General features: G+C 40.5%; 2 protein-coding genes across 3 annotated transcripts; both read left to right on the top strand.

Moving 5' to 3' along the window:
- The first annotated feature begins 463 nt into the window (after positions 1–463).
- Positions 464–4912, top strand: LOC126386160 (nuclear factor 7, brain-like). 2 transcript variants are annotated; one of them, XM_050038329.1, is made up of 3 exons: positions 464–1611; positions 3658–3837; positions 3935–4912. In XM_050038329.1, coding segments are annotated over exons 1-3 (1152 nt in total). In that variant the 5' UTR covers positions 464–640; the 3' UTR covers positions 3936–4912. The 2 variants fall into 2 exon arrangements, with proteins under 2 accessions (XP_049894286.1, XP_049894285.1); XM_050038328.1 differs by lacking the exons at positions 3658–3837; positions 3935–4912 and having other exon boundaries at positions 464–3504.
- Positions 4874–11825, top strand: c1qa (complement component 1, q subcomponent, A chain). Its single transcript, XM_050038330.1, has 7 exons — positions 4874–5014; positions 6173–6346; positions 6718–6894; positions 7891–7970; positions 10105–10221; positions 10466–10555; positions 11434–11825. The coding sequence occupies exons 2-7, from the start codon at positions 6184–6186 to the stop codon at positions 11584–11586; spliced, it is 780 nt and encodes a 259-aa protein (XP_049894287.1). The 5' UTR covers positions 4874–5014; positions 6173–6183; the 3' UTR covers positions 11587–11825.
- Positions 11826–11898: the final 73 nt, after the last annotated feature.

The raw sequence follows: 11898 nt of genomic DNA, 5'->3' as shown, positions 1-11898 counted from the left end.
CTCAAGTGCATCTCCCTCCCACACACAAACTGCCAGTGGAGAAATAAGATTATTTAGAGAATGTAGACTGTTAAGAGATTAACAAGTTTATATTTATTTATTGTGAACTGTAAGTTAACATAACTTAAGTAATGTTCATGTTTATTGCAATGCAACATTTGTTTAATAATTAATAAAATCCAGACATTTTTTCAGGAAGTTTTTGAAATGTTTCTTCAGTAGTTTTTGAAAACCGAGGTTTGAACCGAACCGTGAGTCGGGGGGGCGCCAGTAAATGTCTTGCCTAGGATGCCAAATTGGTCAGGCACGGCCCTGCAAAGTGGTGTTACAATTTATCATTTGCTCTCTAAAGATATTCTCTTGAAACTGCAACACACTGTTGGTCTGATAAAGCTCCACCCCTTATCTCAATCATCTGTGACAAACAGGAAACAGGACACAGGTGATGAAATGATTCTACATAACTGACGGAAGAGAAGCACAGTGCAGTCTGAATAGTGAATACTTTAACTTCAACCTGCTGCTGAGAATCAGGGAAAGTAACAAAGGGAACATTTTACAGCGAGGAGAGGAAACATAACTGACTGACTTTTTGTTTAGCGTTCTGCCTGCTGTCTTTGCATCTTCACTCAGGGAGAAAATGGCCTCCCATTTGGAGAATGATCTCTCCTGTTCTGTCTGCAGTGACATCTGTAAAGATCCTGTTGTTCTGTCATGCAGCCACAGTATCTGTGAGGATTGTCTGAAGAGCTGGTGGACAGAGAAACCAACACAGGAGTGTCCAGTTTGCAAGGAAAGGCCTTTACTGAGTGTTTCGCCATGTGACTTGACCTCAAAGAACCTGTGTGAGGCCATCTTACTGGAGAGAGATCAGAGAGCTTTAGAGTTTCTCTGCAGTCTGCACTCTGAGAAACTCAAACTCTTCTGTCTGGACCATCAGCAGCCAGTGTGTCTTGTCTGCAGAGATTCGAAAACACACAACAACCACAGATTCAGACCCATCGATGAAGCTGCACAGGATCACAAAGCAGAGCTGCAGAAATCCCTGAAGACCTTACAGGAGAAACTGAAGCTGTTTGAACAAGTTAAAGATGACTTTAATCAAACAGCAGAGCACATTAAGGTCCAGGCCCGACACACAGAGAGACTGATTAAGGAGCAGTTTAAGAAACTTCACCAGTTTCTACAAGAGGAAGAGGAGGCCAGGATCTGTGCTCTGAGGGAGGAAGAGGAGCAGAAGAGTCAGATGATGAAGGAGAAGACTGAGGCTCTGAGCAGAGAGATAGCAGCTCTTTCAGACACAGTCAGAGCCACAGAGGAGGAGCTGAGAGCTGAAGACGTCTCATTCCTGCAGAACTACAAGGCTGCAGTGGAAAGAGTCCAGCAGCGCCCCCTGCTGGATGATCCACAGCTGGTCTCAGGAGCTCTGATAGATGAGGCCAAACATCTGGGCAACCTGACCTTCAACATCTGGAAGAAGATGAAGGACATGGTCTCCTACGCTCCTGTGATTCTGGATCCAAACACTGCTCATCCAGAACTCATCCTGTCTGAAGATCTGACCAGTGTGAGACACGGAGAAAGACAGAAGCTTCCTGAAAACCCAGAGAGGTATGACTGTTACTGTATTGTACTGGGCTCTGAGGGCTTTAACTCAGGGACTCACAGCTGGGATGTTGAGGTTGGAGACAATACGGCCTGGTTTGTTGGTGTGGCAGCAGAATCTGTCCAAAGGAAGGGAGGCGTAAAGTCTGGATTGTGGCGAATAGGGTCATATGGTGGTAAATATACAGCAGTTTCCCCATCACATCCCGCTGTTCTCTCAGTTAAGAAGAAGCCCCAGAGGATCAGAGTCCATGTGGACTGGGATAAAGGGCAACTGTTATTCTCAGATGCTGATACTAAGACACACATTCACACCTTCACACACACTTTCACTGAGAGGGTGTTTCCATATATCAGTAATGGGAATAAACACCAACTAAAAATATTACCATGGAAGGTCTCTGTAAAACAGCTTAGTCAGGGATGAAGATGTGGTACGAACAGCGATCATTTCTTACATGAGAATACCGAACAATTATAGGTTATTTGAAGGTATGTCATTTCCCTTAAATGCATTATATTCGCTGTGTATTAACATTATGGTACTATCCTTTGTGTATCATACTGAAGTCGTGTTGCTGTCACCTGATGACTGTAAGTCCAACTAGTTTGTTTTTTGTTTTGTTTTTTTATAAAGGGTCACAACCCCAAAAGGTTCGGAACTATTTAAGTACAAGTGCCTCAAACGTGTACTTTAGCACAGTACTTATTACAGTAATAATTGTAGCTGCTTATTATTTTGTACCACTGTAGGTAATATATAACATAAAAAATATAAAATCAGGAGACACTTCTGAGTGCATCCTAAAACTGCTACTTAGATAAAAACTTATAAAAGGGTGGCAGTAGCTCAGTCCATAGGGATTTAGGTTGGGAACCAGAGGATCACCAGTTCAAATCTCTGTCTGCACCAATCATGGGGCATGGACTGGTAGCTGGAGGTTTGCCTCCTGGGCACTGCTAAGATGTCCCTGAGCAAAGCATCAAACCCCCAACTGCTCAGTTCTTAAGCTGAACAGACTGTACAGTGTGTCAGTCTGCTGTTATTGCATCATACAACCACAGGAGGGAGCTCCAAACTCATTTACTCAAATAGGCTTGAAAGCCTGCAGTGTGGAGTCATTGAGATGTTGCAACATCACACTGTGATGTGCCTGCATGTCGTTATTGATTTGACTTTATGTAGCATTTGTTTTTCAGTTAGTTTATACCTTTATCCCCCCCCCTCATGTTTATTTTAATTAATTTTGTAAGTTGATGTGAAAGGTTTTCATCCAAAATTGAAACCAAACAAAACTCTCTCCTTCTTGAGCTCTAATACTGCTAATATCTGTTATCTGATACTTTTAAAAAAAAAAGAATGATCTTTTAACGCTTTGTTGTTGCTACTTTTCTAAAGTATTGGATTTAAGTTTGTGATTTGGCACCCGTGTTACAGATTACAAATACCTTGGCATCTGGCTAGATGACGAGCTTTTATTTGAAACACATGTGGTTGAGCTCACAAAGAAAGTGACAATTAAACTGGGTGCATTGAACAGATTTACGTCATTAATCTCTTTAGAAAATAGAAGGACAATCATTCAATCAACTGTAATGTGACAGGATTTTCTACATATTACTGTTGTTGTTGTTGTTGTTGTTGTTGTTATTATGTATCCGTCTTTTATGGCAGACTCCATTCTTAATTATTTAACATTTTCATCTTTTTACTGTTTTTTTTTTAAATTTGCTGTAATTCCTGATAGACACTGCTATTTTCACTGCTTTTCATAACTTAATTGCAATTATATATTTGTATCCTTCTAGCCCATTGAATGTGAACTCAGGGCATTGCTGTAAATGAGCTTAATGCTTAGTCGATTTTCCCTCAATAAACAACTGTTGATGACGATGATGAAAAACATCACAGTCAGATGTTCCATTGTGTCAGTGTTTACTTCACTTTTCACGCTTTAGATTTTGAAGACCATATTTATGGCTTTCTCTGGCTGCCCAGGAGGTAAGGCATGTTATGTTAAATGGTCGTCTGTCATTTTCTCCTTTTCCTAGTGTTTCCCTGCCCCCCCTCCCCTGTCTTCGTGTGAATGTGTGTGTCTGTGGAGGGCAGCTACTGCAATCAAGCACCTGGCTGACCTTCACACCTGCAGCTCATCTCCTCCTAATCAGCCTCAGTACAAGAATCCAAGCTTCACCACCACTCTTTGCCACAATGTTCTGTCTACTCCAGTGGTACTTACTGTTGGCTCCTCTAAACTAGTAATAGCTAGAGTATTTTCCTAAGTGTTATCAGATACATTTTTCTAACATGATTCTTCCTTGTGTTCAGATTTCACTAGTGTCTACTCCTCATGTCAGCACACCCTGATGACAAGTTCAGGGTGGACTCAAGGAGAAGAAACCACTCTACCTGCTCAGTCTGCCTGCCCTTTGTCATTATGCTTCAACCTGCCTATCTGCAGTCTCCATCTACTCAGCCTTGATCATTCAGCCTTCTGCCAGCACCTAGCCCAACTGATAAACTCAGATAAATCTTGTTCTGCCTTTAAGTCTGCTTTTGGGCTCCACGTGTTACTATAAGCTTTGACATCATCAGTAAGATTCTGTAGGAGCTATGCAGTCGGTTAAAACATGCCAGTTTCACAGAGACAGACTTTGATTGTGACATAGATCTAACTAATTATCACACTTAAGATCGACTGTGACCATCTGAAGTTAAATGAATTAAGAGTTTTTTGTCAAACTAGAAAACAGAAATAGCTGACTGAGTAACCTCTCTGCTCTTTTCACTCTAGCAGAAAATAGAATTCAATATTTACGTGGACATTTTACAGGGAACATTCATTGAAGAGTATAACAATTAATAAACCCATCAGTTTGACAGGTGACATCATCATCAGAGTCAGAATCAATACTTAATTTGGGCAAACAAAAGAAACTGGTGACAACTTCACCACTTTATCTTTACACACAGGTTAATGTTGGCTCTAAAAACTTTTGTCACAACAGTGTTAAACAAACCATAAATCCTGAGCATTAATTAATTAATTTAACCCAGGAAGGTTTAGGTTTTCAGATTAGTGAGACTTTATTTACTGTGAAGGTGTCTAATTTGCATTAGACTAATGTAAGGGAAAAATTAAGACACTTAAATTCACACCTCAGAAGTGAAACTGGCTCGAGATTTTAAACCAGCAACGTTGGACAATCAGTCTTTCTGTCAGATCACAAGTTTCATTTCCTTTCTGATTTGCTGTGTGTGTGTGTGTGTGTGTGTGTGTGTGTGTGTGTGTGTGTGTGTGTGTGTCAGAATAAGTCTCTTCAGTCTCATAAGAAGTCTCAATCTTTTCAACAAAGGAGGAAATCCCGGTCTTACATCGCAGCTCCAGTTCTCTGCTCCACTTGGCTGGTGAGTAAAATAATGTCTCCCATCATTCAGTATTTTTGTTCAGTATTTGTTTATGTGGTTCTGTCAACACCAGTCAACAAAACAACACAAATTAAACATCTTTAAGGATAAAGGTCAGTCAATGATTTTCACTTTGCAGCAAAGCATCTGCACGTTGTTTTTCATTGAAAAAATAAGTGAAATAAATGGCTCTCTGAAAGGATAAAAATCAATGGTCAGCAGAGTATGAGCAAACATACACACAAACGTACTTTTTATTCGTTACGTTGTTTTAAGGTGTGTGAATGAATTCTGTGAGTTTGTTCTGCATGTGCTTTTTGCAAACCAGCTGACCTCAGATTGTCTCTTGTGGAACAAACAATAGAAGTAATTCTGTTTTTACTTTGGTTTTCATTCTTTCAGACAGCCATTAATTTCATTTCTATGAAAAACAGCTTGTAGAGACTTGAACTTTGCTGCAGCGAGGCTTGAACCATCTCAGTGAACATTTGTTGACTTTACCTTTAACTTAAGTAATGTTTGAGTTAAGCTTTGCCGATTAATGTTACAAATTGGAAAACTGCTATCTGTGATTACTGTAAATGCTGACACGACATTTAAGGCCAGCGGATTGACTCACAACTGTTTTGCAGTGCAATGCACACGGGCTTAATTCTTTTCACTTTTTCACAATTCCAGCTTTGTTTTGAATTTATTTCAGCTGTCAGCATTCACACTGCATTGTCTGCAAGAAATCCTTTTTATCACTGACCCTTATAATCTATGTTAAATTTTACATTTTTAATGTCGTTTTTTTTTTTATGTTTGAATCAGGGGCATAGTCAAGATTTTAGAAACTGACCCACACTGACAGCAAAAAGAGAGGGTCTGCAGTGTTTTAATTATTTCAGTTCTTATATCTATTCAGTTTACTGTTTGGAGTTACATTATATTTTAAAATTTGCTTCCTCATATTAGGGTTGAAATTGTAGTGAAGTGGAGAAAACTATTGCCCTAAAAGTTGTCATATGAATATACTGAGTCTGCAAGTACTGGAATGCGTTGGGATGCATTGTAAAAATCTTCAAATTCAAATCGATTGGCAGGAACAAATAATTTGATGATGATTTTTTTCTTCTTCTTCTTCTTCTTCTTAACATCATTAATTTTTGAATCCAGTGTTTTGGACCATGGGAGGTTACTATGGACTGGTGGTTCTGGTGGGCGTGGCCTCAATGCTGACAACCGGCCAATGTGATGTGAGCTGTAGAGGAACTGACGGCCGGCCAGGAGAGGCAGGAGCCCCAGGCAGAGATGGGCATCCTGGACCGAAGGGGGAGAAAGGAGAGCCAGGTAAAAAGACAGACAGTTTTCTGCAACTTTTAGCTTAAGATATATTTGCTTTGTCCTTCCATGTTATCACACTGAGGCAAAGTACAGGGAAATTTATCTTTCTGAAAAATGGAACTGAATCCATTATAAATTTTAGACAGTTTAGAACATCAGGGAGCAACGTGATGCTTTATGATTCTTTCTTGGTAGTTAAAGCAGCTATATGAATGATTGTGTTCCACAGCTGCTATCCAGCAGTCAATAAGCATCTGTTTGCTAACAAGTTCAACATTTCAACTTATGTCGATGTTGTGTTCACAGCTTGTTTCTGCTGCCCCAGAGGCCAAAAAATCAGTTATTACAGGTTCAATAATTCATCTGTTTGTCTCTAGTGTTGATGGCCAACGGTCCAGTGGATGCAGCCATCCTGCTGAGGCTGAAGGGGGAGACAGGGAGTCGGGGCCCTCCAGGGGTCATAGGCCCTAAAGGTTACCGTGGACATCTGGGAGCGTCAGGTGACCCTGGAAAGCCAGGTCGCCCCGGTGCCGACGGGACGTCCATCGGCCAAGGTAATGACACGACCTCTGACCCTAGATCCTACAGTGTATATCATGCTAACTCATACACAATAAAAGTATTTGACAGGAAAGATAACAGAGTAGCACGAGAACTGGCTGCTGCAGCTCCTACACAAACTGAACAACAACAACAGCAACAGTCAGCTAACGGCATTTAGTGGTAAAAAATAAAGTGTCAATACACTGAAATCTCTTTATTGACACATAAAGTCAGACATTATTGTACTGGGGAAACAAAAATCTTCTCAACAAATCTGTTACGGTGACAACTGAAAAACAAAATTCTAGCCATCTCCACGACAGGAGATTTGTACAAAATGGGAGAGGTTAATTTGTAATGTGGATCACAGAAGAAGAAATACAGCAGAAATTCAACCATGGATGTTTTGTCCACTCAGTGCTGCCTCTTATTGTCACAGTGGTCTGTTTTATCACTGCAACAAAAACAGTTCCCCTGCGGCCCAGTAAGCGTTCTCCGGTATCCCGTTCATAAAATACAACCATAACTTAGGCCCTGTCTGCGTGTATGCAGATAGTTTTCAAATCGTATATTTTTCCACTCCGTTACAAAAAAAGAAAATCTGTCCACATGAACTTTATTTTGCAAAATATCTCCATGAAGGCACAAACGACTCCAAACACTTTTAAGTGGCGATAAAGGCTCGTCAACGATGCGTCAAATACTTGAGAAGTAGATTCGACCGAGCCTGATCCAAAACTGTTGTTTCTGGCGGACGTTAAACAACAGATGGTGAGCTCGACCAAATAACTCTGGGCACAGCAGACGTCTTCGCTCATCCATAAAAGTGGTGCATCACTTCATAGGATATTATATGAACTGCTGTGTGAGGATACATTGTTCACTGACCTCTTGTGGTTGAAAGATTTGAGTTTGTTGAACCTCTGACCACACCCTGAGCACACCTGTCTTAATTATTTTGTGTGTGTGTGTGTGTGTGTGTGTGTGTGTGTGTGTGCTTCCTCCAGGAGGACAGCAGTCCCCCCAGCAGGCCCATTCAGCCTTCTCAGTGATGAGGACTGACAACAGTTATCCTCGCATCGGCCAGGTTCAGTCTGTCGTCCATCACACCTCCTCTGTCTGTCTCTCAGCTGTTTCATCGCAAAATATTTTCAAATCTGCAAAAAATATGTACAAATAAAAGACATCTTTTATACCTTTCTTTGATGTCTGCCAGAGTAAAAGAAAAGAACATCACATTTTAATGCTTCAGTGTTGCTGAAGGGTTAAATGAAGCAGTGGTGGAAAATAACTAAGTACATTTTCTCATAAGAAAATTTTGAGGTACTTTACTTGAGTATTTCCATTTCCTCCTACCTAATACTTTCACTCCACTACATCTCAGAGGCAAATATTACTTCACAGAGTACTTTTTTTGCTCCACTACGTCAGCCTGACAGCTTTAGTTTCTTGGAGGATTTAGATTATTAATACAAAATGAAATCAACTAATAAATTATGAAGTATCATTATAGGATAAGACGGTCTTGATCCCTTGGTGAAATTCACAATCTACCCAACAGTAGAAGAGGTTAAAACTAGCTCTACCTTTACCGGCTGCAACATTAAAGTAATGAACACATTAAAGGGATAGTTCAGATTTTTTGAAGTGAGGTTGTATAAGATAGTCTTCCATAGTCAGTGTATTACATACAGTGGCGCCAGTCGGCACGCCTTCAGTTTGGAGAAGCAGGCTGAAGAACCACCGGGGAAGCTAAGCAATATACTGCTGTGGACAGCGACAGCAGTAAAACATATTGTAGCCCCCTGAAAAAAAACAATATTGTTTAAGCGTGCGCTGCATTGAGAGTACCTCCACCGCTTTACCTTGCTGTCAGACTGTCCTTTCCAACGGGGAATCCATTAACAGCTTCAGTTACACATTTATGCTCTCACTAATTTTAGCTCACTGAACTTGGGAGCTGCTGGTCTACCACTGCCTCAATCAGTTTGTCAAGCCTCATTTCCACCAAGCACTACAGGACAGATCAGTTCTGTTCGCTTTTTTTCCATTTCCACTGTGAAAAGTTGTGGATGGTACCAATGGAACCGTTCTGTACCGTCCCCATTTTTGGTCCCCCCTCTGTTGGGGTACCTAGCACACAGATCTGGTACTAAAAGGTGGAGCTGTGAACACTGCAGTCTGTCGATTGGTCAGTAGAGGACGGTCACTCTGCTCAGGGCTGAGTTGTGGCTGGTTTTGAGGCTCATGTAACCACTGTTCATACTGTGGAGAGTTTTATTAGTAGACTGTGACATAGGATGATGAAAATGAAAGGATGTTTTGCTGCCTCTTACAGCAGCTGGAGTCTGAGAAAAAGCTTAATTCGCTGGGTCGACTGCCGGCAACTTTTAAGATAGAACGTTTGCTTGTAATGTTACTCAATACATGAGTTGACGAAATGAATCCATCAGCACACCTTAGATTTCATTGTGACAACTTTGACCATCACTTTAGTTTTTATATGACATACACTTTTAGTAATGAGTGGATCTTCAAGCATTTAAAAATGTATATTAATTTCAACCAGGTTATGTGAACTGCATATTTTCTAATTCTCACTCAGAGAAAAAAAAAAGAGTGTTGTTCCTGTGGACTACGTCAACACTAAACCCCTGAGCTTGCCTGAGGACTAAATGCACAAACCTGCTATTTTCAAATATCCCATGGAGAGAGACTCACTGCAGCCTGTTTTATTTTGTTCTGAAAATGTCGGCGTGCAGCCTCTTTCTGTGGACGATATACGAGGCACAGACCTCCATCTGTGTCACCGGTAATGAGGAAATACAGTGAGTGCTCGACGGAGCAGTGAGTGACAACAACCTGCCCACATTTAAGGGTACTGTTTGTGGTGGAAAGGCTAAACAGACCTAGAGTCTAGGTACCATGTCTGAAAGGTTACTTTTTGGTTCCAAAGGTACCATACTGAAAGTGTGTGGTGGAAATGGGGCTTTAGTCTTATTGTGTGGCTTTGGTGAATCCAAACTAAACCTTTTAAACATCAAAGTCACACAATAACACAAACTAACTGATTGAGGCAGTGAAAGAACAACAGCAGCTGTGCTCTACATTGTCTTCTACATTTTTCAGGTTTAATCAGGTCATTATTTATCTTCCATTGTTGTGTGTGCGTGTGTGTGTGTGTGTGTGTGTGTGTGCGTGTGTGCGTGTGCGTGCATCAGGTAGTAACCTACCAAACTGCCAACGTCAACACACGTGATGACTTTAACACAGCCACAGGTCACTTCACTTGCAGAGTACCTGGTGTTTATTACTTCACCTTCCACTCTGTGGCCAAGGTAAAACATCACTGTCTTTTCTACCACTATGAGAATAAATGTCGACCATTTTGTAAAATATTTCAGATTTTTGGACTTCAGAATGTGTTTTACTTCTTCCAGGCAGTTTGTATTAATGTCATTTAAAAAATCAACCTGCAGGGACTTTAAAGTTGAGATATGTAACCTGCACCAACAGATCCATCGTCAAACTGCCTCACAGTTGTTCTGTGTGTTTATGGTCTGTCTATGTTTTGCTTTTTAGGTCAGCATATGTCTGGCTATAGCTAGTGATGCTCGGACAGACAAGCTGGGATTCTGTGATCACTCCAGGGCCTCTCCTGTCTATGATCAGGTCAGTTTCAGCACCACAGAGTCGGTCTTTGATAATTCATTTGCTCAAAATCATAACTTCTATAAAGATATACTGTGCAAGATTTTCCTAACTAACAATGTATATAATCATACAAAAGTGAACCCTCTCAATCATAATTTATGACCTACTCTCAGTGTGTGGAAGTATATTTTTCTACAGAGTCTCTGCCCTCTGCCTGTATTTTCTTATTTTCGTCTTATTATTTGTCTTCTGGATCTTTATGGGCGTGTACTCCCACAGCGCTTAGGGAGGTCTGGGAGGAGATCCCCCTGGACACCATATCCTGACATGGCATGTCCAGATATTGTTGGGAGTGCATATACAGGCACGCGGGGGCCACACACACTACTGAGTCACTTTATTAGTTTCCATAATAAAATTCATGCAGGTTGAATCAGCCTGTGATTTGAATTTTTTACTTTGATTTTCGGTGTGATTTTGAATCCAGCCCTCAGTGGGTTGATGATTTTGGTTTCCACTGACCATTGTTACATCATTTTGTTCTCAACAAATTACACAATGTACATCAGTAAAAACCTCAACTTGAATAATTCATTCAAGATCTGAGGTGTGATTTACGTGTTCCCTTAATATTTTGGAGCAGTGTATTTAGAACTGGTTTCACACTGAACTACAACATTAAAATATTTTTTACACGTATTTGTCACTGATAAAAGCAGAATGATATAATATTCTATATTAATATAACACTTTGAAATAAGCAATTCTGCATAGTGAGTACTTTTTGCTTTTGATCCCTTAAGTATATTTTGCTGTTAAAACATCTCTACTTGTAATTAAGCAACATTTTGAATTCAGGACTTTCACTCGCTGTGATTGTCTGTGTTGTGTTTCAGGTGCTGTCGGGCGGCGCGGTCTTACAGCTGACAGCCGGACAGAAGGTTTGGCTCGAGTCCTTCAGGGACAAGCAGAAACCTTCTGAACTGACAGATGCCCAAGAAAAACAGATCATCTTCAGCGGCTTCCTGCTCTTCTCAAATCCAGAATAAAGTTCAGTTGTACACTCGATAATTTCACTCCAGCATAGAGTCTGAAAACCTGACACTGCACTGCACCTACACAGAGTCGCAGTACAGGAATATTTGTGAATGTTTGTGTTTGTTTAATGTGTGAATCCACAGATAACCTGATCAGTTTCCTTCATATCAACTCATGTTAATCTGCACTGAATGTTGACTTTGTCTGTCAATGCTACAAAAACACAATTAAAGTTTATTATTGAATGTGATACATATCATTTAATTTCACACAGATTTTAGATACAATCATTGATTTTTGTTGTGGCCTCCAAATGTCTTCAG

This window comes from Epinephelus moara, chromosome 24 (assembly GCF_006386435.1).
Source record: "Epinephelus moara isolate mb chromosome 24, YSFRI_EMoa_1.0, whole genome shotgun sequence".
In the NCBI taxonomy this organism is placed as follows: Eukaryota; Metazoa; Chordata; class Actinopteri; order Perciformes; family Serranidae; genus Epinephelus; species Epinephelus moara.
This window is presented reverse-complemented; position numbering and strand designations above follow the sequence as displayed.